The 24,774-nt window shown below is 42.5% G+C and overlaps 1 protein-coding gene across 1 annotated transcript in view; it reads left to right on the top strand.

The window, feature by feature from the left end:
* Nucleotides 1-24,774, top strand: part of syne1a (spectrin repeat containing, nuclear envelope 1a) — a gene marked incomplete at its 5' end in the record, with an annotated part of 103,554 nt that overhangs the window by 64,177 nt on the left and 14,603 nt on the right. The window contains 46 exons of the mRNA XM_083898728.1: nt 308-588; nt 702-867; nt 983-1,138; nt 1,292-1,444; nt 1,815-1,997; nt 2,123-2,260; nt 2,548-2,733; nt 3,355-3,477; nt 3,587-3,769; nt 4,433-4,576; nt 6,542-6,772; nt 8,538-8,678; nt 9,680-9,793; nt 10,079-10,240; nt 10,639-10,833; nt 10,947-11,120; nt 12,711-12,902; nt 13,581-13,712; nt 13,872-13,972; nt 14,076-14,226; nt 14,406-14,534; nt 14,614-14,787; nt 14,910-15,125; nt 15,212-15,313; nt 15,391-15,504; nt 15,593-15,793; nt 15,911-16,084; nt 16,178-16,309; nt 16,451-16,647; nt 16,813-16,945; nt 17,062-17,244; nt 17,369-17,518; nt 17,654-17,830; nt 17,933-18,088; nt 18,164-18,319; nt 18,404-18,574; nt 18,750-18,883; nt 19,253-19,457; nt 20,116-20,298; nt 20,445-20,591; nt 20,732-20,886; nt 20,994-21,141; nt 21,225-21,319; nt 21,421-21,655; nt 22,059-22,253; nt 23,553-23,678. Of these exons, the coding sequence (XP_083754854.1) occupies nt 308-588; nt 702-867; nt 983-1,138; nt 1,292-1,444; nt 1,815-1,997; nt 2,123-2,260; nt 2,548-2,733; nt 3,355-3,477; nt 3,587-3,769; nt 4,433-4,576; nt 6,542-6,772; nt 8,538-8,678; nt 9,680-9,793; nt 10,079-10,240; nt 10,639-10,833; nt 10,947-11,120; nt 12,711-12,902; nt 13,581-13,712; nt 13,872-13,972; nt 14,076-14,226; nt 14,406-14,534; nt 14,614-14,787; nt 14,910-15,125; nt 15,212-15,313; nt 15,391-15,504; nt 15,593-15,793; nt 15,911-16,084; nt 16,178-16,309; nt 16,451-16,647; nt 16,813-16,945; nt 17,062-17,244; nt 17,369-17,518; nt 17,654-17,830; nt 17,933-18,088; nt 18,164-18,319; nt 18,404-18,574; nt 18,750-18,883; nt 19,253-19,457; nt 20,116-20,298; nt 20,445-20,591; nt 20,732-20,886; nt 20,994-21,141; nt 21,225-21,319; nt 21,421-21,655; nt 22,059-22,253; nt 23,553-23,678 (7,494 nt within the window). The remainder of the gene's footprint in view (nt 1-307; nt 589-701; nt 868-982; nt 1,139-1,291; nt 1,445-1,814; nt 1,998-2,122; nt 2,261-2,547; nt 2,734-3,354; nt 3,478-3,586; nt 3,770-4,432; nt 4,577-6,541; nt 6,773-8,537; nt 8,679-9,679; nt 9,794-10,078; nt 10,241-10,638; nt 10,834-10,946; nt 11,121-12,710; nt 12,903-13,580; nt 13,713-13,871; nt 13,973-14,075; nt 14,227-14,405; nt 14,535-14,613; nt 14,788-14,909; nt 15,126-15,211; nt 15,314-15,390; nt 15,505-15,592; nt 15,794-15,910; nt 16,085-16,177; nt 16,310-16,450; nt 16,648-16,812; nt 16,946-17,061; nt 17,245-17,368; nt 17,519-17,653; nt 17,831-17,932; nt 18,089-18,163; nt 18,320-18,403; nt 18,575-18,749; nt 18,884-19,252; nt 19,458-20,115; nt 20,299-20,444; nt 20,592-20,731; nt 20,887-20,993; nt 21,142-21,224; nt 21,320-21,420; nt 21,656-22,058; nt 22,254-23,552; nt 23,679-24,774) is intronic.

Here is a 24,774-nt window from a genome sequence, read left to right as displayed (position 1 = left end):
GTCTCTTCCTCATATGTGGCACATTTCTGTTGTCCACTGGTTATCTATGGACCTTTTGTTCAACTGGACATGATGTCATCCTCTGCTTTAAGTGTCTGCGCTGAGGGTTCTTCCTTTGTGTCAGAATACAATAATACAAAGGGATAATTTCGAGTGAAAAGCTCTCATGTTCATTTAGTTTAGAATTAAATTAGAATCAGTTATCACACCTAACCCTGTGGAAGTTAAATTCACACTTCATGTGTCTTACCAAACCCATTTTATCTTTTTTATCATCCATTAACAATTACCCATCTCTGGCCCACAGATGGAGAAGGTGCACTCTGTGTCCAAAGACCTTCACAGTCGTGTCCCAGACAGCACGGTCGAGAAGGCTGCCACGAGAACGGCACTTCAGAGCCTCCTGGAGTATCATGACTCCTTCAGCCAGGAGGTGGAGAGGGAGCAGTCGATCCTGGCTCTGCTCGGGCAACACACCCACATTCTGAGAGGAGAGGAGAAGCAGGTGTTGGAGAAAAAGACAGAGAATGGACATGAGCAGACGCTGTGCCTACAGGATATCGGACATATGCAGGAGCAATATGACAGGTGAGAGACCAAGTGTTCTGGCCTGTTCCTGCCAACTAAGCACCAGATATAACACATTCATGACCAGTGGCTATATCTGAACGTTAATTACTGCTGCTGTGTATGTCATTTAGTCTCATGGTGCATGTGAAGGCGAGCAGAGCCCAGGTTCAACAGGAGCTGAGGGAACGAGAGGAGGTTGAAAAGGAGCTTGGTTTGGTCAAAGGATGGATCCAAGACACCCGAGGCTTACTGCTGAGTCCAACTGCAGACCTGGACTCTCTGCTCCAAGAGCTAGAGGTACACTCGCTGCTACACGTCGTACATGCATGGTGTTTCACAGAAAATATGTTACCATGTACAACAGAAAAGACTTTGATTTACAGCACATGCTCTGATGTTTTTTGCATTTTAGACTGCACACGGTGAGGTCATCAGCAGACGTCAGAGTGTTGAGCGCATCACAGAGCTGCAGCAGTCTAAGTACCAAGATCTTCAGGCCGGTCTGCCATCAGAGCTCAGTATGCAGCTGGCAGAGGTGGCTTTGGCTTTGGGGTCTGCTGAAGATCAGGTGATTCAGCATAAATGCTCAGATATTTAATGTTTCTCACGTTTGTCTCTTTGAGAGGTTTAAGTTTAAGTATACGCTAGTATAAAGTTGTGACTGTATGTTCTGCACTTCCTGATGTCGGGCTCTAAATTTTATTTACATCACATGATTTAGGTCCAGGCGCGGGAACGAGAGGTGCAGCAGACCAGAGATGTGAAAGAGGACTTTAACTCCCGCCTCCACGACATCGAAGCAAAGCGGAAGACCATCGCTCTGAAATTGGAAGACAAGAGTGCCGACTTGGAGGAGGCCAAAGAAGAGACCAAAGTAATCAACTAGACAGACTGACTAATTAGCAAGCAATTAACCCCCTGTTAAATCAGCTATTCATTTTGCAGATGTTGGGGTTAATGAGTGTGTTAGTCTTGTAATGGCTTGAACTGAATTTAACCACCAAGAGTGACCCACTTTTGAGGAGTCCAAATGGGAGTCTGACCCAACTTTTTTTTATTTTTTTTTATTCCTCTGTCCATCTTTTGAGACACAAAATACCTCTTCATCTATAAAATCACAATATTTCACATTTAAGCCTTTATTTGTTTTAATAGATTACAGATGCAGATAGTTTTATCCTGTACTTTTTCATTACTCTTTCTCCACTTCACCTCCTCCCTTTTTTTTTATCTCTCCTCCCCAGGCTCTTTGTGATGAGTGTGAATCCTGCTGTCGCTCTCTGGCAGAGTTAGGTGTCGCAGTGCAGGAGTTCGGCGAGCAGAACCCTCTGCTGTGTAAGCAGCTTGGTGATGCTGTGGCTAAACTGACAGAGGTGCAGCAGCACACCACACAGCAGGTCCAGGACAGAGCTAACAGATTGAAAAAGGTTAGATGTCCATTTCATTTACCAAAGACAAACAATTTGCAGTTTTGCTTGTATGAGTAAATATAATGCTTAGGATTTCATTTATTTTCCTTGTGCATTAATTATTCTTCCTTACTTGTGAGCAGGCAGAAAAGCAGGTGGAGGAATATCAGGGTATGAAGGAGTTCATTTTGGGCTGGACAGAAAAGGCAGAAGCTCTTGTCACTGGTAATATCATTTGGAGCTCTGCTTCCCAGCTGCAAGAGCAAATCAGAGCACATCAGGTGAGTCAGACCAGGGAAATTGGATGTTTTTAAAGAAACCTTTTTTGTTGTCCTTCGTGAAAACTGGTTCCAATTTAAGTTTATATTTACTTATCTACGCTAATAAATCCTTCCATTTCCTACATAATCCAATTAAATTTGAAGATACTCCACAAATTTGCAGCTAATTAGACTCACAGTTGTTTGACTCCCAGTGAAATGTCATAAATTGTACAGTTAGTTGGCTTGACTTAATTAGTATAATTGCCCCTCTTTCTGACTTGTAATTTATGTTCGCATGGTGACAGGCTTTGCTGCGGGAGTGTCGGGGTCTCCATGGCGACTTGGAAGCTATGGGGGAAAGGGAGGGGCGTCTGGGGGAGGTTTTGCAGACAGAGGGGTGGAGCCAGCAGGTGAAACACCTCAGCAGATGTACGGAGGAGCTGCAGCAAATTGCCAAGAATCGCCTCCAGAGTCTGCAGGATGCAGCAAAGGTGAATCACTCTCCGTTTCTGGTGTTAAAGGAATTATACATCAACTTTTTCACCTCAAAAATGATCCTTTGTACACACTTTGATCAAATTATTTTTAATTGATTAAAATCATCAAGAGCCAAAACTAATTACTTTTCAGAAATTCAGACAAATCGGTGCTCAACAAGAGAAACACAACCCACCAGGGTGATGCATCACAGTCATGATCCAACAGTGCCCCCCTGTGGCCGTTGCCAAACAAATACACAATCATAATGGAATGAGCTATTTTCACTTGTGCAGCAGTAAATCTGTTTCACTAATCTGATGCTCATACAGATGATATCCAGATGGTGCTTTGCCACTGGTTGCTGCCCATAATATTTCATGTTAGAAATCTGTTTACAGGTTTTTTTCTTTCTTGGTCGAGATTGCACAAATTGTATCTGCAGTAACTGATCATTTTTCTCTCAAGGGAAATACATCCGTGTCAATTAGATTGCAAATTTTTGCAAATAGAGAGGTTTTTTTTTTCTTAATGGCATACTTAGATGTATACTTTGATGCACAAGCCATAAGATGCTCTTAATCTTTCTTATGTTCTCAGTTAAATTTGTTTTATCTGCCTGTGCCTGTCTTTAGGATATGCTGCGTCTGGAGGTGGAGGTAAAGAACCTCCATGCAGCTGTAGACCAGATCCAGGTTACACTTGCCTCCCCCGACCTCAACAGACTCAGCCTCAGAGAGCAGCTCACTCAGAGACAGGTAGACACACATATTTACTGTTTATACATTATTTTACCTACCTCATTATTTAAAAAAAATTTTTTACCTGTCCATTAATTCCTCCTTACTTTGATGCACTCTTCATAAGCGCCTGTTGGTGGAAATGGAGGGATTCAAGCAGCAGGTAGTGGCAGTGCAGCAGTGTCAGAGCGCCCTCCGGCTACCAGAAGAGGTAGTGGCGAATCTGCCGATCTGCCGTACAGCTCAGACTCTGCAGCAGGAGGCCAGCCAACTGCAGCATACCACCATCCAGCAGTGCAACATCCTGCAGGTTGGGGTTCATTAGCTGTCACGTATTAAATTTAAGTTAATATAAGCTACATAGCTGAGAGTGATAATCCTGTTATAACACAAGAATAAACATAAAAAACATTAAGTTCATCAGTTTTTGTCCATAGTTTACTTCCTTATTTGTCATTTTATTAGCTTTTAATGTAAAGCTACTCCATAGTATATAGTAGATACCTCTGTTTATAATGGAAGATAATCTGTTGTTATGTGAGAAGATTCTTTTAATTTGACCCAGTCAGTTACAGAAGTGGCTCTGAAGGATGCTGTTATGTTCCAACAGGCCACCTCAGGAATGTCAGTGTTTTCCTTTAGCCCCCATCAGACCAGTATTCTTCTCAAATCTTTTGGTTGTGGGCTTATTTTGCTTGTAAGCTCATTGTAGCTAAGCTGAGCTGGTGGAAGAAACCAACTGGAGGACAGATGCTGAAAGCATCTTAGCATTTTTTGTTTTAAAATATTTTGAAAGTAACACAATATTTAAAGTTTTAACATGGAAATAATATATATATCATACACATACTTAAAAAACCTGGAAGCAGTATGATGGTAACATTAGGACATAATGGGAAATAGCAGGGGTAGATATTAATATTGATTTAAGCTGCATCTTCAATATTCCCTTGTTATGTTTGCTCTTTTCCAGGAGGCTGTGGTGCAGTATGAGCAGTATGAACAGGAAGTGAAGAACCTCCAGAGATTAATAGAAGAAGCCCATCGCATCATTCAGGACCGGCCTGTCTCTACCAGTAACATACAGGAACTTCAGGCTCAAATACACCACCATGAGGTCAGAGGACACTTCAGCACTAATATATATATATATATATACATATATATATATATGTACAGTACAGACCAAAAGTTTGGACACACTTCCTCATTCAAGTAAATGGAAAGGTGTCCAAACTTTTGGTCTGTACTGTATAGATATATACATGTGGACAATTTACTGTATGGTTAATTGTCCCATCCCACACTGTATGGGACTTTTAAACTTGTCACAATTAGCAAGGTTGTTGTTTCCATGGAGTGGAATGATTCGGTTTGGTACAGTATGTATTTGTATGCATTTCCATTCCATCACAAATAGTACCAACATAACCAGCCCCCTTCCTTGGGGTACCAGAGTAAAATGGTACAGTGAGACAGCTAATTGGGCGACAGACTTTCCTGAGTATTTTTTTTTACCCGGCTGGCTGTCTTTCTCTTCAACACCCACAGTCTACACAAAGCTTGACTTCATGTTGAGACAAACGGCCACAAACCGAGCAGGAATAAAAGAGCTGCAGGATGTCCTCCATTGTTGTCTGACGTTTGTTGTCGTGGCACTGGTATGAAACGCGGCACAAGACAGAAATACTTGTTTTGCAGTTCCTTCCAAAGATGTTGGATGTTGTTTTATTTCTGCTAACAGCAGATGTTTGAGTGAAAATAACAGACCCAGACCAAAAAATACTAAAATAGCCTTTTTTCGTAGAATGCACCATTTGTCATAAAGTATTTAGCTTGAAGGGCACTTGACATTAAAAATAATATGGTCTCTCTGAGATCAACCTTTTTATGTTTCAGACTGGGAACAGATAACTTTATTAGTCTCTCAGTAGCTGTGCTTAAAAACAACAGACGGTATAGACAAGAAGTTGATGACTGAAGCAGTTTATGCTACACTCATTAGTCATTCAAATATTTGAGAAGCTGAAGGTGTCCTGCTCTAAACATTCCTGTTTGATGCAGTGTTGACAAAGGCTTTTCAGCTGCATTATTGAAGCCCTGTGCTTTCTGTTGCAGTGTGACTTTGCTGAGTAAGGGTGTTTGTGTAGACAGAGACTTTGGAGAGTTAGAGCCAGTGATGGATCAATTCTCTGTAGAAGTGACGCACATTTACCATCGTATAACTTTGCCTGCGTTGTTTCGGCAGTGGTTATCTACTCGTTTGTAGAAATGTCCTTAGTGCAGTCTCTCTGTCTCTCTCCCTCTGACTTGGCTGTGTGTTTATGTCTGAGTTTGATCTCTAAGCTGAGCAGATAGCAGCTGCACTGGTCCAGCCAGTCACATGACCTGATTATCAGTGCATTGGCCATCTGTGCTACAGAGGAAGTAGAAAGAGGAGGAGGAGGAGGAGCTAGACCCGGACTGCCGGCTCATACCATAGCTGTAATTTGACACCATCTCTGTCATTCTTCCCCCATATACACTCCCTCTCTAGCAGCAGCTCTCTTTTGTTGAGAGGAGTTTGGATTGGTGGAGGAGGGACACGGCAGGCGGAGGAAGGAGGGTGTGCATGCAGTGAGATCACTTCCTGTTTTTCCTCACCATTTGTGTATGTGTACGAGAGGGAGTGTTTGAAGGATTTTGAACTATTTTTGCTGGGCTCTCTCTCTCTCTCAACCAAACATCCTGTCTACTGGCTTCACCGCCAATCTGAGTCACCCGCCTTAGTGCTCCTCTGATTGGCTCAGAGATACAGAAGAGAGAGAGAGAGGGAGGAAAAGAGAGTGTGAGGCAGTGCTCGTCTCTCTCTGCACTTAAACACTGTGGAGCTAAAAGCAAGAGCCCGGGGAGGGGAGAGAATGCATCTGCTTCACTTACTCCTCTCATACCGGCACAACATTCCACACTGACCAACTCTGCCAACTCCTTTTTTCTGGATCTTATTGAATCGGGAACTATTAATCTTCCACTGTGGATTGAGCCACCTTCTCCTGACCCTGGGGGTGGTGGTGTTTTCTGTTTGGGGGGAATGTTTTGACAGGAACTGGCCCAGAAGATCCGTGGCTACCAGGAGCAGATTGCTTCGCTCCACTCCAAGTGTAAAATGCTGACGGTGAAGGCCAAACACGCCACTATGCTGCTGACGGTCAGCGAGGTGGAGGGACTATCTGATGGTATGGATGAGCTAAGTGATGATGAGCTGCCCAATGCTGTGTCAACCACCACCAACGGCACCACCAAGCAGCTTCCAGCACACCCCTCTGTTGTCATGGTGAGTTGCAAAGCCACTTTTTGGCACAGTCACACATAGACTCATGCATGCACATACTACATGTGTGTTTGTGTTTATGTCTGCGACACTCACTGATGTTTAAAGACAGAAAGTACTGGGATCCCCATGGGTACTTGATGAGTTCCTTGCATGTAGATATTTTCTATTTCATAAGGCAGTCATGATTACAGATTTAGTTCTGCTACTATAAATTTAGTTGAGAGCTGTACTGTTTCAAGTTGGAGAGATTATAAAAATTAGCACTTATGCAAAAAGTACGCGTCTTAGGTTTGACAATCATTAACATTAGATCAATGGTCCATTATTGGTTAAAAGAAATCAAACAGCTTTTTTTTTTCTAATCCTCCCTTCACCTGAAGTGCTCCTATTGTAGCAGTCTCCTCTTGTGTATCTTTGCACATACTGTGCTGTATCACTTAAGTTTCCTCTACATTAGCCTGAATCTGTCTACCTACCATAATACTATTCCATCTTCTTCATCATTCATTTCTTTTTCTGTGTTGACGTATAAGTCACCACTCTCACTTCAGTTCCTCTGTCTCTGTGTGATTTTCATTCTAAATCAGATTTTGGTTTCTCGCCCTGTTTTGTATTGTGTGTACAGTGTCAGTAGACCAGGAAACAGGATATTACTGCATCATCGTGTGTGTGTGTGTGTGTGTGTGTGTGTGTGTGTGTGTGAGCCTGTGTGTGAGCAGAGCATACTGTGTGTTTGGCATCATACTGTTGGTTGCTTGGACTACTGATATCCTTAATTTTCTTTTTATTGTTAAGCATAATTAGAGCAATGTCACTGTTTCCCCGCACGTTTATCCCACACATGTTCCCTGCTCTATGTTGCATTACGTTGCATCATAAAGCCCGGGAAAAAGTCTTCCAAATACAACAAGGTCCCGAGTTCTGCATTGACTGCCAAAAAGCAGCCGAGTAGGGTTTGGCTCACATTTCAACTGTGCCTCTCCACTGAAGCACGCAGGCACACAGACAACTGTGCTGCTCCTTTGACAGCTGCTGCTGCTGTTTTCACGAAGCACACTCCCTAATAACTATATAACTCTTAAATTATGACGTTTTCATGCTGAATTTGTGTACGTCTCATTATTGTGCTTTTCTGAAATGTGGATAATGTTTGGTTGCTAGTTACAAGGGAAAAGTGTCTTTGCTGAGAAAGGAAATTACTGTGGTTCTGAAACTCTACAGTATACAGTGTGTGTGTGGTGTGAGCAATCAGTGTGTGTGCACTTACTGTAGGCCTGTGTGTGATTTTGACTTTCTGGTGTCAGCCATTCCTTTCTTCTGATGTATCCTGTAAAAAAAAAAGGAAAAGAAAACCTAGCAGCTCATTCATTGCCAGTGGAATCCAGTGTTTGTTCATTAGCAGAGAGCAGTGCTACACTGAGTTAGGTCTCTGCAGTGCTGTGTTATGTGTGTGTGTGTGTGTGTGTGTGTGCTATGGTTGCAGTGTTTTATGCCAATGGGAGTAATGTGATCTAATGGGTGTCCAATCCATGCTATTTGATTACTCACTGTCTAATTAATCGGCAGTGGTTCTCACTGTAATCTGCCTAATCTGCCTCCCCCATTAATTTTGATACTCTTTCTTCTTTTCTTGCTTCACATTTCCTTTCTATCTCCTCTCCCCCCTCCTTTTATCTGCCTGTTTTCTGCTCACCTGCCTGCCTCCTTCTCCTCCACCTGCTTCTATGATGTGTGTGTTTGATGTGTGGTGTGGATGTGTGGTCAGATGACAGCAGGCCGCTGCCACACGCTCCTCTCCCCTGTGACGGAGGAGTCAGGGGAGGAGGGCACCAACAGTGAGGTCTCCTCTCCCCCTGCCTGCCGCTCCCCCTCCCCAGGGGCTAACGCTGATGCTCCTCTTAACCAGGTACTGCAAACGCCCCGACCTGCTAATAACCCTCGAAGCCCTCCAGCATTACCTGACCTGACCACCTGTCACACAACAGTCCATTCTCCATGTTACACCTACAAATGAACCTACAGTATGTGGTAAAATGTCAAGCAACCAGATATTTCTGAAAGCTGCTTTCATTTGAAGATATTTTGGACCCACTAATGCTGCTTAAAACAAGTAGAGCCATACTGAACACAACTAAACTAGACGTACAAACTTAATCTCATTTCATTTCCACTAACTGATTCTCACCACCAACCCATGACCTTCCTATCATCATCATCAACAACACTACCGTCACAATGGATCTTTGTGTTGCTGTGCTACTCCCTGCTTTCTATCCGTTTTAGCATTATGTTTGCAGTTTTACTTGTTTGCCCCACGCTTTTCTTTTTTTTGCTGAGATCGGAAAGATCAGAGTGTTGTCATATTCTAAACAAAGCCACGTTAGTATGTAGTAGTTTCTATTGTGAAATATAATGACTTCAGATGATGCAGCAGCTGTGAAGTATAACCACATTGTTCCACGGTAAACTGCATAGATCACAGGTTGTTCTTTAAAATTGTAAAGATTGTACTTCTGTCTATGATGTGATAAGATCAAAGGCAGAATCTGGAAACGTTGGAAAGTATTTGAAAGAATGGGAGAGACTTAATTTTGGTCTATACTGGTCCTGTGTAAGTTTGTGGGTATTCCAACAAACCATAGATGCTAACTACCATAACTATTATTTCACTGAGGTTTGGTCATGTGACTTTCAATTAGATAATCAGAAGACATTTTTCATTTACACATTAGTTCATATTTAAGTCAATAATGTATTGCTACTGTATTTATGAGATGAATCTTGAATTTGATTGTTGATTGTAGGTTCAACAGATCAACAGCCTCTTATCAAAAACAGCATATTGTACGTACAGTCAAATCTCTAAAACCACACACTTGTCTGACTGACTGTATTGTTGTGTCAAAGGGTCATGGCACTTTAAGTCGAGCACCACTCCAGGAGCTGTATGACCCGTCTATGGAGACCAGTGCTTCAAACCTGGATGACCTCCAGAGATCCTGGGAAACACTCAAAAATGTGGTATGTTCCAACAGTAAATCACTATGAAGTTATCTTTCCATTTTTCCATGCAGAAGATAATATATACCACAGATAAAGAAAAGATTCTAATTGATTCCTTTTCAGTTATAACCTATTCATACTCCAAATCAAACGTGTCTTTTTTGCTTTCTGTTGATATGTTAAAGGGTTTTTAAGCTCTATTATAGATTAATATGGATATGCATTTGTAACAATAGTATACAAACATAGTAGGCTTAATTCATGCCTTATTTCTTTCTTATCCCATCTCCTCTTCTGCCACAGATCAGTGAGAAACAGAAGAGTCTCTATGAGGCACTGGAGCGACAGCAGCACTATCAGGAGTCCCTCCAGTCCATTTCCACTAAAATGGAATCCATCGAAGGGGCACTCGGCGAAAGCCTGGAACCCAGCAAAACCCCCGAGAGTCAGATGGCAGCACATCAGGTGAGCAGGAGAGAGGACACCGAGGTTTGGAGAAGTTGGGAGTGCAGTAAAATCACGCTAAATATAAGCTGTTAATTGTAAGGAAGACAGGAAATCTCTTTGGTAAAATACCGGAGTGACAAGAAAATAGCCTGTTTTTCTTGGAGAGAACAGTGGATGATTAAGGGGTTTAATACAGCACCAGCCTGTGCAATGGTTGGACAGACTGCCTGTCACTGTTCTCTGTTGCTATGCCAACTTCCACAGCTATGGTCGATACAGCTCCTTTTTGTAACTACTGTTGGGGACTTTGGACAAACCCCCTTTTGCTGCTCTTTTGTTTTTTTCATGTCTCTTCTCTTTCAGTTGATTATTTCTGGTTCACCTCTTACACTATTCTGATCTCTCTGTGTTTGCAGGCACTGATGGATGAGATCTTCATGCTGCAGGATGAGATTGGCGAGTTGCAGACGTGCTTCTCTGAGGAGTTGGCAGACAGTGACAGTGATGGGGAGCCTGGTGACCAACTGGCACTCCAATCTACTCTCACTGTGCTGGGGGAGAGGATGGCCACCATACGGATGAAGGCTTCAGGAAAACGGCAGTTGCTGGAAGTGAGTACTAGTAAAAAATTATCACAATCCAACACTTATTTCTCAAATAAGTATCTTGCACTCCTGTGTGCACATGGATATCAATGAGAAACATTTAACCTTCACCACTTCAGGAGAAACTTAGCGAACAACTAGAGGAGCAGCGTCAGGAGCAGGCACTACAGCGTTACCACATCGAGGCCGAGGAGCTCGACCACTGGCTTCTCAGCACTCGGGCCACTCTCAGCTCTGCTCTACAGCCCCAAAACAAAGACATGGACATGGAAGAGCAGCTCATTGACTGTCAGGTAATTTTTAGCATATGTTTATTCATATTCCCAAAGAATTTGCATGTTGCTCTCCTGATTTTGAACAGTGAAAACCCCTGAATTCTTGCTGCATTCCAAGGCTTACTCGATGAAGAGGGGCTAAAATGAACTATGCGACTGCTTCATTGGCTTGGTATTATACATATAGCTAGACACATGCTGTTTTATCCTCAAAAGCTAGAAAAAATAACAGAAGAAGAAACAGAAACAGTTTCCAAACAACAACCCTACCTTAACAAGAGTCCACAGCCCTAATGTGCAATAAATGTTTAAGGATAAGTACACTGAGATTAGTCTGATCCTCCTTCTTACTAGGTCCTCAAACATTCTTCCTGTTTTGTTCCCCCAATCCCGTCTCAATGGTAACAGCACCTTTATCTAAGGGTGTAATCACAATCCATATCTAAATACTAATAGTGGTCGCTGGTCCACAATCATTGGAATCATTGGTGTTCTTTTAAGTGGTAAATAATATTCACATTTCATACCACCAATTTTGATTCCATATATACATTTATATGTAAAGTATATAAATAGACCTCTTGAGAACTGACATCGATGTAAATTGCGTGTTTTAACGTTTATCTTTAATACATACATAATCATCGCCCTCTGTAATTATGCTTGTTCTGCGGCTCTGTCAAAGGTAATCAGTATTTGGATGTGTGTTTGTAGTAGCTGGGTAAGCTGATTATAGCCCACATATGGCTCTTGTCACATGCGGGTCTAAAGGTTCAGACCATGTGGATCCTCATTTTCGTGGTGTAAAGAAATCTTCGATTATAGTTAGGGAGAGAAGAAATTTAAACTAAGAACAAATGTTCTTTCAGGTGTTAGAAGTAGTCACATACTTTTTGCAGTGTACTTTTCTTTGACTGATTTAGGTTTGTTAGCTTTTGTTAACCACGAAAGTCTCTCATAGATCAGTGCTTAATCAAATATCTGGCACACACTGCATTACTAAAATATATGGAAATCTGATTATCTTAAAAATAAAAATAGAGTGCCTACTGAAAAGAATATCCTCACAAGGTTTTTTGTTAAAAGAGTGTTTAGACCTTAGAGTTTCTCTTTCTTCCCACCAAATGACACAGTGAATGGAGGGAAAGGAAAATATATGAGGCTCTCTGCATTGTTGTGGAAAATTCTCAGTGATGAATAGCTAACGGCTCTAGTAGCTCAATGTGAATAAAGGAGGTTCAACCCCAATCTATTTCCACTCTCAAACAATTCTACCAATTTCACACACATAGTGGGAAAGAAGGGTCTTTTTTTATTTGTTTCTCTTCTGAAAAGGAGGAAGGAGAGGAGAGTGAGAAAGCTCTTGAATAGAAACATTTAAATTGAGTTAGTTGTAAGCATCAAAGAACATAAAATAATCACGGTACTGTTCAGCCTCAGACCAACACTAAACCAAATGAATAAATGAGGAAAAGATGCAACATATAGATCTGGAAGACATCAGACAAATCAAACCATCGCCAAACAATTGTGATTATAAATGTGTACGATTTGTGAATTATCAACCATAAATGAGGCTAAAGGCGATAATGTGCTCCTGTCTTTCAGAACATGCTGTTTGAGATCGAGCAGAAGGTGTCGTATTTGTCCGAGTTGTCCGTCCACAGTGAGAGTTTGCTGTTGGAGGGCCGGGCAGAGACCAAGGGAGAGGCGGAGCAACTTGCTACTAAATTACAGTCCCTCAAAGACAGCCTCCTGGAGCTGCAGCAGATGCTGCAGGACAAACAGGTTGGCATACAGGTGAGATCACAGGTCACATGTGTTTTATTTCCACATCATATCATGCTCTATGTCTTTAATTTCCCCTTTTTTCTGCATTTCCAGTTGTTTTACTACTTCCCAAATGTTCCTGCCTCCCTGCTTCTGTGTAATTTTTGTTATGTTGCAGTGCATTATGCAGCTTTGAATACAGTATCAATAGTAGCATTGTGCAAACACTAAAGGTCATGGCACGTTCCTTCATGGAAGTCCACTGTTTTCCACTATGGAACAACAAGAGCCTATGTGGCTCACAATGGGCCCTTAGACACCAGACAAAAGGATGCCACGCTGCCATCTCATCACTTGTTTACACTAAATGTCCTGCATCAGGTGTGTTTCTGATGACAAGACAGTTTGACCTTTCTGCTTTGTGGTTTATATAATCCCATTTTAGGAAAAACAAAGTTGGTTTCAGTCATAAATCAGTCTCTGTACTACAATGCAAATAAATTGGAGTAGCTGTCAAAACCAATTTTTATTTAAAAAAAAAAAAAAAAAAAAAAGGGATTTCATTTCGTCATTGACACCTCAGCTGGACTTGAGATAAATAAAATGGATGTACCAAGCTCAGAGGGAACAGCTGCTGTATCCTTTCCTTTTGTCTCCTTTTAAGGCTTCTTAAAGCTTTTATGTGCTGAAGTCCCTTTGTCTTTCCAGGGTTCATTGCAGGAGCAGGAGGACAGTGAGCCGGACTCGTCTCTGTCCCAGAGTCCTAATGTGCAGGACTGGCTGTCTCAAATCCGTTCAACGCGCACACAGCAACATCACGACAACCTGCTGCGACAGAGGGTAACAGGAAGCAGAAAATCATTGTTATACTTAGTTATGAACTGCACTGCTTTTTGACTGTCGTTTTCAAACTAAATTAGATTAATTCAAAATGCCAAACAATGTACATTCATGCAACTGTTTTTTCAGCCAAATCTAATACAAGTTCTTTATTCTTAGGAGCTACAGGAGCAAGTAGCTGAACAGCGGCGGTTGCTCCAGTCTGTGGCAAGTGTAGGGGAAGAGTTACTCAGCCAACAGACAACGCCTAATGGGGACAGGTACTTTTTTTTGCCCTCTGTTCAGTCTCGACACACTAGAATTTAAATGTAAACTTCTCATAAGACTACGAGATGTGATGTCAACACACTCTCTCTCCAACAGTGAGGTGTCCATCCCAGGGGGAGTGTTGCTGGAGACAGAGATGATGTCTCCTTTGGAACAGCTGAGACAGCGCTGGGAAAACCTAAATAAGGATCAGAGCACAAAACTGCAGCTCTCCCTGAACACCTTTGAACATGATCAACTTAGCCCGGTATGGATGACCTACACATCATGGATTAGTTTTCTATTCAGTTTTGTTTTTCAATGTGACTTACTCTCATTGCTACACGGTTCCTACCTATTTTAAACCCTTGATCCAAGGCTGATTGACTGCATTATGTTGGTAGTTTTTCATTCTCGTGCGATTTCACATGAATCTCTGGTGTGCAGGTCCTCCACAGGTCTCGTTTGTCCAGTCCTAGTATGGTGTTTCGAGGCGAGTCTGGCAGCCGGGGCGCTCAGTCACCTAGAGCTTTGTTCGAGGTTTGCAGGCAGAGTCTTGAAAGAATCGCCCAAGAGGTGAGAAGTTGAGAGCAGTTGATATCTCTCACTGTCACAGTTCACTGTACTAAATCCGTATTATTTGTTCCCCTCACAGGCCATGGGTGGTGACAGTAAAGTGGCAGTATGTATCAGTGCGGTGACAGTCCAACAGGACTTGTATGCTGCAGTTTCAGCAGCCTCCTCCTGGTTGGATGCTGGTGAGAATCAGCTGCTTTTTGGTCCTGTGCTGTTGCTTGAGGATACAGAGACACAACTCACAAGTCTAGAGGTGACTTTTGGCTGCTTGTACAGAAATGATACTAAGCATAACATCACAGCTTCTTTGCAAGTGGAGCAAAAACATGAAAACCCTACTAGACAGAAGGTACTGATCTTAACTCTTCTGTTCAGGGTCTGAATAAACAGCTGAAGGAGATGACCAGAGAGGTGAACCTGTGCAGAGATCTGCTGGGTGGAGGAGCAGGACGACTGTGTGGAGGAGAGGATCAGGCTCTGATGGAGGACACCCTTGAGGGTTTGCAAGAGAGGATGGGTCTGCTGGACTCCAGCCTGGAACAGCACTGTGACAGCATGAGAGACAGGCTGCAGGAACACTCAAAGTTCCAGGTGTTAAATCCAGACTGGTACATCTTCTGATGTTTTTTTATTATTATGCTTGAGACTCAATATTCTTTTCTTTTTGTGTTTTCCAGAATGAACTGAGGATGCTGTTCACAGCTCTGGGTGAAAGCAAACACCAGTTGCTCCAAAAGATGGCAAGAGGTTTAGACAGGCCAGCATCAAAACAGATAGAGGTATGATATCGGAGAAAAGCAATGTATCATGTATCTTAAAATAACTAATTTCTGTGGCTTATCTTGTTCTTTTGTAGACATTATCAGAAGTAGAGGAAAGTCTTAGGGAGTTTGAGCAGAGATTGTCTGAAATGAAGACCAGAGCAGACGGGCTGCAGTCTGAGCAAAATCAAGAACTACTCAAACTACAGGTAATATCACATTTGCTGTGGAAACTAGACATTGGTTTTAATCAATAGGATCTTATTCCCTATAACTGATATATTATTGTTCATCTAGGATGCATATGAGGAGCTGGTGCTGATGGTGGGCTCCAGGCGTAGCAGCCTTAATCACGGCTTGTCTCTCAAGGCTCAGTACGAAGCTGCGCTCTGTGACCTCACAGATCTGGTGGACACTGCTCAGGACAAGATGGCTGCTGACCAGAAGATGACAGTGGCCTCTGTTATAGAAGTTCAGATGTTACTGGACAAACACAAAGTAAGGAGGGCCATAATAGAGATAGTATACGTTTTAATCACTAACGTCTTTACTCAGAGTATAATTATGTCTTTTCTCTTTAACATTGTGTTTCATAAATGTATTTTTCTGCTCCAGGAGTTCTTTCAGGGCCTGGAATGCCATATGATTCTCACCCAGACTTTTTACAGTAAAGTGTCAAGTCTGGTGGCACAGAGGGAAAGTCAGGCCCTGGAGGAAACCATGGCATTAGCCCACAGTGTGCTCAAACAGGCCCACAGGAGGGGAGTAGAGCTGGAGGGCATACTGGAGGTGGGAAATACCTGATGATTAATAGAAGAGTTGGGAAAAGGACCAGCACAATTTTGTTTTGTTAAATCAGTCTTTCTCTATTCTGATTGACAGTCGTGGAGCAAGCTCGTGGAAGACTACCAGGCTTTGTGCAGACAGCTGGAGGCTGTGGAGTGCAGCATTCCGACTGTAGGTCTAGTGGAGGAGACAGAGGAGAGACTCACTGAAAGGATCAGTCTCTACCAGGTGAGTAACTTAATGCAGACTGACCACACACAAATACATTTATTCTTGCAATATTAAGATGTCTTCTCACATATCTAAAAAAAAAATGGAATATTCCATTATAATTAATCAATTACCAATTCATTATTTGTTTTTTTCTAGCATTTGAAGGCCAGCCTGACAGAACATCAGCCCCAGCTGTACCAGGTTCTGGAGGAGGGAAAGAGACTTCTCCTGTCTGTTGGCTGTTTGGACCTGGAGAATCAGCTGACCCAACTGGCAGATCACTGGCTCTCTTCCACCACCAAAGTCAACAAGGAGCTGCACCGCCTTGACTCAACACTCAAACACTGGAGCAGGTGCGGCTCTGTCTTTTATTTGATTTGGTTTGTCACTGGCAGAAATTACGTTTCCTATAATTATCAAGTACAGCTCACTGATCTATGAACCTGTATCTGATACTCAGAGTCTGAATTCTTTAAAATCAACCGAGTAATATATTTTCTTGTGTATATTAATTTCAGGTACCAGAGTGAGTCAGCAGAGCTCAGCCACTGGTTGCAGTCTGCTCTGGATCGCCTCGAATTCTGGACAACCCAGTCAGTGACAGTGCCTCAAGAGCTGGAAACTGTCAGAGACCACCTCTATGCCTTCCTGGTCAGTCAGCAGCAAACATTTGTCAGATCCTAAAAATATATTTATGTACAATATTTAGATCATTTTAATGGATGTTCAGTTAAACTCCAACCTCTCCTAACTTCTGTTCCTGATAGGAGTTTTCCAAGGAGGTGGACGCTAAGTCGTCTTTGCGTTCTTCTGTGCTGAGCACAGGCAACCAGCTTCTGCGATTGAAAAGAGTAGATACGGCTGGTTTGAGGACAGCGCTGGGCCAAATCGACACTCAGTGGGCTGAACTGCTGACTCGTATTCCTGTAGTACAAGAAAAACTACACCAGGTCTGAAAATAGCGCAATTTGTGGCCTTATTTTTTTAATTTAGGTGATGATTTTAGACATTTTACTTACTTCATGTTAGCATTGACATGATATGCTTGATGATGCTGTATTTTGTGTCCTTCAGCTGCAAATGGAGAAGCTGGCGTCACGGCATGCCATCACCGAGCTGATGAGCTGGATCTCTCTCATGGAGAACATCATTGAGGAAGACCAGGATAAGATCATGGAAGCTGTAGGCTCTGAGGTGGTCCAGAACTTCTTGCAGAAGTATAAGGTAGAAAACCATCACCTCTGTCTCTAGTTATGGCACCACTCTAATCAAACTGCCTGCCATGGTTGGCATCAAAACGTTTCACAGACTTCAGCTTTTTGACACCTTCCTCCCAATGTCTTATTTTACATTTCACAGGGTTTCCGCATTGATCTGACCTGCAAGCAGCTGACTGTGGACTTTGTGAACCAGTCTGTGCTGCAGATCAGCAGTCAAGATGTGGAGGGAAAACGCAGTGACAAAACAAACTTTGCTGAGAATCTGGGAGCTATGAACAGACGATGGCAGATACTGCAAGGGCTGCTAGGTGAAAAGGTAATGTCTCAGTTATTCAGCAATGAAGATTTTGACCTGATATTCAATTAATTTGGATTTTACCATTTGTATGTTGTTAACTTGTTCTGAATTGTCTTTTAGATTCAGTTATTGGAAGGTCTTTTAGAAGGTTGGGTAGATCATGAAAATGGAGTCCAGGTGCTGAGAACCTGGCTCACACTTCAGGAGGAGAAACTAAAGAAGAGACACAGGATAGAGGATGTAGCATCGGTGCAGAATGCACTTAAAGACTGTCAGGTAGGGGATACTTCAATGGTTTTAATACCACACACTATTTTTAATTTTCCAAAATAACATGCACTATTCTCACAGGAGTTGGAAGAATTGGTGAAGGAAAAAGAGAAGGATTTAGAGAAAGCAGAGGAAAGAGGAAAGACGCTCATTCAGAATAAGAAAGGAGCAGCATGTTCTGTTGTCAAGGAAACCCTCAAAGGGCTAAACCAGTCGTGGGCTCATTTGGACCACATGGTGAGCTTCTTGGATTTACCTTCCTTGTTGTATCCATTGTGCTTTATGACACTTACACATCCTGCCTCTCATCCTCTCCATCAGATAAGTCAGATGAAGGTCAGCCTGCGGTCGGTGCTGGAGCAGTGGACGCTGTATCGGCGAGCCTCAGAGGAGATTAATGGATACCTGATGGAGGGGATTTATTCTGTGTCCAGGCTGCGCCTCCTTAATGGGTCTCTGGAGGCAGTGCAGCAGCAGGTGGAGAGTTTAGAGGTGAGGAGTGTAGAAAATAGACTGAAAAGTAGTGCATAAAATCAACAATAAGATATTTTGTGAAACATCATTACTGAAAAAAGGTTTGTATTGTTCAAATAAAATCAACAAATTCAATGCTGAAGAAAAACACTGAAGATGAAAGTAGTATTGAGTGTGTGTCTTTGTCTCAAAGAACCTGCAGGAGGAGATGGACAAACAGGAGAGCAGTCTGAGGAAATTTGGCTCTGTAACAAACCAGCTACTGAGAGAGTGTCACCCATCTGTGGCTGAAACACTCAACAGAGCCCTCCGGGATGTTAACATCAGGTAGGAGTAATGAAAACACACATATGAGTGACCTTCAATCAAAAACTAGGGCTCCTGATGTAACTTTGTCCTTTGAAATCAGGTCAGAATCAGAAATACTTAATTGATATCTGGGTGACAGGGGGTTTCTTTACAACTACTCCAGCTAAGAATAGAAACATTACAGATATTCATTAAATCTTGACAGAGAAGAAGAATTATGTTCAATAGAAACATTACATCCATAAAATAAGTGAATTTGAAACAAGTGAGATTTCAAAGAGTAAGTTTTGAAAGGTACATATGAACAATGTAGTCAATAAGTCTAAAAATAAGTAGGTTGGGATTTAAATCACTACATATATAAGACCGCCTTTCTCTCTATTGTAGGTGGAACCACCTCCTGGAGCAGATCTCAGAGCAGTTGAGGAGCAGTAAGACCTTGTTGGGGACATGGCAGCGCTACAGGACGTTATACAGCCACTGTGTCACAGCAGTTCAGAAACAGGAAGAACACGCTGATCGTCTGCTGAAGAGTGCAACCGACAAGGAGATCACAGAGGAGGAGACCACTGCCTGGATGAAGGACTGCGATGTGAGTAGAGATGGGACAGTTTAAAGTTGGTCTAATGGATCTATGTACTACTTATCGCTATGTCAATACAAACGTCACTGTTTGTGGTCCAACTGTTTGTGTATTTATATTTTTTTCCTTGTTCTTCTTCTTAAAACCTTGCCTCTCTCAGGCTCCTTTTGTTTCCGAAGGCCTTGTGAATTTGCTCCTAGACTTACAATGTCAGCACAATGTGAGGATTCGCAAAGCCTCTGCTCTCCACAGAATACCAAATTGCACCCTGTCCTTTTGTCTGCTTGAACGCAGTCGCACGCCGCAATCTATCAAAAGCCTTTGTAGACCAGACCAAGACTGCAGCTGGCAGTCCCCTGATTTACACAATAGGGGTGCTCCGTTGTTATGCTGGGCTTGTAAGGCCATGCTGAACAATGTCTCCAGACACACCTTCCTAATACTGCTAGCATACAGACCATTACTTAAACTGAGTATCAGCGTCACTGTTCACGTCTTACTAAAACACACAATACCTGGATTTAGAAAACGTTATTTTCATTGGAAAAATGCACCATGCTGTGAAAATGTTAGGAAGTATTTTCAAAATCTGATGGATTCCGCTGAAACCACATATTTTGGATTAGACCGACTTCTGACTGTGATCTTATCTGCCTCTCTGTTGCAGTTGTGCCTCAGTGAGCAGGCATCAGTGCAGGAATTGCTCCAGCAACTGCAGGCATTAGGGGAACAGCTGAAGAGCCAAGTGGACGCCGTTTCCTTTGCAGCTCTCCAGTCAGACTACGTGTCACTCACACATCGCCTGGCAGCCCTGGAGCACGCCCTGCACAGGCAGCAGGAAGTACTGCAGGTAGGAAAGTAGGGATGGGTGAGGATGTTCTCCTCAAGCACACAATTACTGGTTTCTTCATGTATTAAAAAGAAGATAGGATTGGTACACAACAAGTTTTGGGTTCTTTCTCTCATTTATAATTTGCTGTGTTTGACTGTTTCTAGTCTGGATCGCAGTCCTGTGGCAGTTTCAGGGAGCAGTTAGAAAAATTGACGCGTACAGCTGAGGAGGCTGAGGAGGTGCTGAAGGAGTCTGACTCATTCGGGTCACCAGATATCAGCGTGGTCCAATCACGTATGGAAAAACTGAAGGTACAAAAAAGACAACTTGGCATCTGTGTAACTTATTCACCCAATTATTCAGTCAGTTATTTTCTTCTCTCCCTTGCTCCTTCTTTGACTGACTTCATTTTTCACAGTCCTTCAGAAAATGTCTACTATTTTATTTCCAGGTTCACTTGTTGAAGTTGAGCAGTCTATCTCCTGATCTGGAACGAATTAACGAGTCAGTGTACAGAGTTCCAGTCAGTGACAAAGATATTAAAAAGCTGCAGAGTCTCAACAGATCCTGGGCTGCCCACTGTGCTCACCTCACTGAGAGGTTCAGGTACTTAAACGTGTAATATTTTGTCTAGGTTCTTTATGTTGTTTATTTTCTGCCTGGTTGTCTAGTTGGCTAATGTTCTGAGTGTCTCTTGCTCTGTCCCTATCCAGTAAACTGCAGGCATTGTTACTCCAGCAGCAGAGCTTCCTGGAGAAGTGTGAGGCCTGGATGGACTTCCTGACTCAGACTGAACAGAAGTTGGCGGCTGAGATCTCTGGCAACTACCAGAGTCTGCTGGAGCAGCAGAGAGAACACGAGGTCAGAATAGCTGTCAGAATATATGTATTCTGTTTATTCTCCTTCCATATGGAGATCTGTACTCATTATATGTGCACTTGTAGTTGTTCCAGGCAGAAATGTTTAGCAGGCAGCAGATCCTCTACTCCATCGTCAGTGACGGTCATCTTATGTTGGACCAGGGACACGTAGATGACAGGTGAGCACATGAACTCCTAAAACACACACAGCCTATTCAATGAGGATATAATCATGCTGTGAGCAGTATATGTGATGATCTCACCCGTATCCCATCAACAGAGACGACTTCAGTGTGAAGCTGGCCCTGCTTTGCAATCAGTGGCAGTGCATAGTGAGGCGCGCTCAGCAGCGAAGAGGCATTATTGACAGCCTGGTCCGCCAGTGGCAGAACTATCAAGAGATGGCAGAGAAGCTGCTACGATGGCTACAGGAAGTGTCTCATGATCCAGATGTTCAGCAACCAGGAGAACCAGTGGCCCTGCAACAGGCCAGAAACCTCTTAGGTCAAATACAGGTAGGTGACAATGTTTTCCTTTAAAGTCATTCACTCCATAATTTACCTAATTAAAATGTCTATTTTTATCGAGAATTAATTAGTCTAAAATATTCATGCTTAATTATTTCAGTCAATTCTTGTATTAATTAAAAACGTTCGCAGTGGATTAGATTTGGATTAGGTTCAGTGAGTGACACCTCTACTTCACCCTGAACTAATTAATTTTAATAAGGTCACTGAAAGGGGATTTGGTCAATTTAAATACTTAAATCTTTACAGTCTATATATTTTGTTTCATACTAATCACTCAATCATAAACTCATGGTTAAACACACTAAATTAATCTTGACAAATCCAAACCTTCTGTGTAAGTTAACTCTTACCCCCCTCTGCCATTTTGCCTCCGTCTGTGCTCCTCCAGCTGAGGGGGCGTGTGCTCCAGAGGCAGCAGGGAAGCTACATCCTCACCGTGGAGGCTGGCAGGAGCCTGCTGCTGTCAGCCGACACCCAGGCTGAGTCTACCCTGCAGACAGAGCTGATGGAGATCCAGGAGAGGTGGAGACACGCCCACCACCGCCTGGACCAGCAGAGGAGAGAGTTTCATGGCTTGCTCAAGGTCAGACATAACTACACATTAGAATTAATGTGATGTTGATTCGTATTTGTTTGTGGTTCATTTTGTCATTTTAGCAATAAGTGTCAGAAGAGCTTTTTTACATCGTTATACATAATATGTTAAATTCAGCATTGCAAATACTTTGTAATTGGCTGTGAGATCAAATACACTTGCTCATTCAAAGATGTCTTCGGGGCAAAACCACAACACTTACAAATATTTAAAACCCTGTTTGAATACAGGGCTTGTTGTCGGCTCGGCTGTCACTAACATGCTGCATTGTAAAAGGCGATGGCGCTTCAGTGAGCGCAGTGCAGCACAGTGAAACCAGATTATGAATTATGCAAAGTTATATTCTGAGTCTTGAAAGGAAGGAATGGATGGCGAAAGAGCAATATCTCACTTGTGTAGTCAGATAAATGGCAGAGCATCATATAAACATGTGCATGAAATCCTCACTAATGTACAAGCATTACAAAATAGCACAAGTGAACATGATTTTACAGGTTGAGATGGTACCATGTTTTTTTTAAAAGGAGTAAATGACACGCTAAGAAAGATTTTTCTCTCTCTGAATCTTCCTCTATGAGCTTGGATATCTGAGTTTATAGCACTTATGAAAACATCTTCTATTCCGTCCCTGTGTTTTGTTCTTTAACCATGACTCATGGTTGAGGAATGCTACTTAGCTGCTGTTTTTTTCTAGCCAAATATAACCCTGTTTTACCCTGCACTGCATTGTTATTCAGACCCTAAAATAGCTCTAGTCTGTGGCCTTTGGAGCCTCCCTCTTTTGTTATAATAATGCTGTGTTCATTAATTCTCCCCTTTGGTTGTTGGCTTTTTGCTGTATCGCTCAACGTGGCACTTGAGAGGTTGAGAGCTAAGTGGACTATCTCTGGCACGATCATTAGTGCGGTCTGACTGCAGCCCTGGACAGATGTGTGCCTGTGTGCTTGTGTCAGCATATGACTGTGTATTCTGCAGCTTCACGATGCATTTATAACAATGTCTGTGTGTGTTTACTTGTATTTCTTTATCTTGTCAGGACCAGTAGATCCTTTATAAAGACCATACCCTGGTCCTAATAAGACAGAACCTGATTTCAGGGGAGCTGGTTAAGCTTGTTTAAGATTTGATGTGTTGTTAGTTTAAAGTCAGGGTTAGGCCTTTACTGGTTATTGTTAAGGCTGAGGTTAATGCTTTGTTCAGGCTGCCCAAATGAATGGAATTTAATGCAATAGTCTAAACAGAATAGCTGAGCAAACCTGTGTGTGTGTGTGTGTGTGTTTGTGTTAGAACTGGGAGCGATGTGAAAAGGGCATAGATGCGTCGCTGGAGAAGCTGAGGGCCTTTAAGAGGAAGCTTTCTGTACTACTGCCTGACCACCATGAGGAGCTACACTCAGAGCAAATCAGATGCAAGGTGAGATCATAATGCACACACACAAACACATGCACGCACACAGATGAAAAGTAGAAGAAACTATTTTCCATCACCTGTTTGTTTTGTTTGACCTTGTCTGTTCAATTTCCTTCAGTGTATATTTTGTTTATTCAGGGACACAAATTGAGTCTTAATCTAGATTGAAAGAGAAGCTTGTTTTTTTGTGTATCTGTGTATCATTTAAAATACACATTTGTTTGTAAAGATGTTTCAATATGTCTCAGGCAGAGATGATTCCACGGTGTTGCTGGTCTATAAATGCCATGGGATACTGCATGGTGTGATTTGGAGCTATACAGATGACTGATAATTGCTGGCATGAGCAAACACAGATGCTTTTATTTTCATAATTTGCTCCAACTACAGTGTGAAATATCACATTATGATCCATCCACAGTTTTTCTTTAACCGCTAGATGTTGTACGCAGTTACATTTCATGCTAGAAGCGTCCCCAGCTCCCCGGGGAGGTGGAGGGCAGTGAGAGTAGCTGCACGTAATCAGCATCAGCTGAGGATAGAGAGAGAGAGAGGGGGTGGGGAGAGAGAGAAAGGCAGAGAGGTTGCGTGCGCATGAGAGTGAGAGAGGTAAGAGAGAGAGAGCGAGAGCATCCCTGCTTCCTGTGGGGGTGTAAGTATGTATGTGTGTGTGCATGTGTGTGCTTCCTTTTGTGTGTGTGTTGTTAAATGGAGACATTCTCTGGGTCCACAAATGATTACACTGCAGCAAAGCCATCACAGTGACAGAGGAGGAGGAGGAGGAGATGCAAGGTTAGAGGCTTCTGTTATCTTGTACTGTCTGTAACCTTGAATGTGCCAGTGCATTTTCATTGAATTGTTCCTGCCATTTCATAGAATACCACATTCTAATTTCCGCATTTAGCACAAGTCTTGTGTCTTTTTGGGAAATATATAAGTAAGTAATATTCAGTGACAGTTTACTATTGAGCTTTTCCTCGTTAATGTTACTCTGCTGGCAGTAGCTGCAGTTGAGCTTCAGTACTTTCTTGCTCTGTGGTTTTCCTGCTTCACTGTGGCTGCTGATGAAGATGGAAAGTCCCCCTCTGATAGGACAGTC

The sequence above is a fragment of the Microchirus variegatus genome (genome assembly GCF_963457635.1).
Source record: "Microchirus variegatus genome assembly, chromosome: 12".
Taxonomy (NCBI): Eukaryota; Metazoa; Chordata; class Actinopteri; order Pleuronectiformes; family Soleidae; genus Microchirus; species Microchirus variegatus.
Note: the sequence above shows the minus strand (reverse complement) of the source record. Positions and strands in the feature narration are given on the sequence as shown.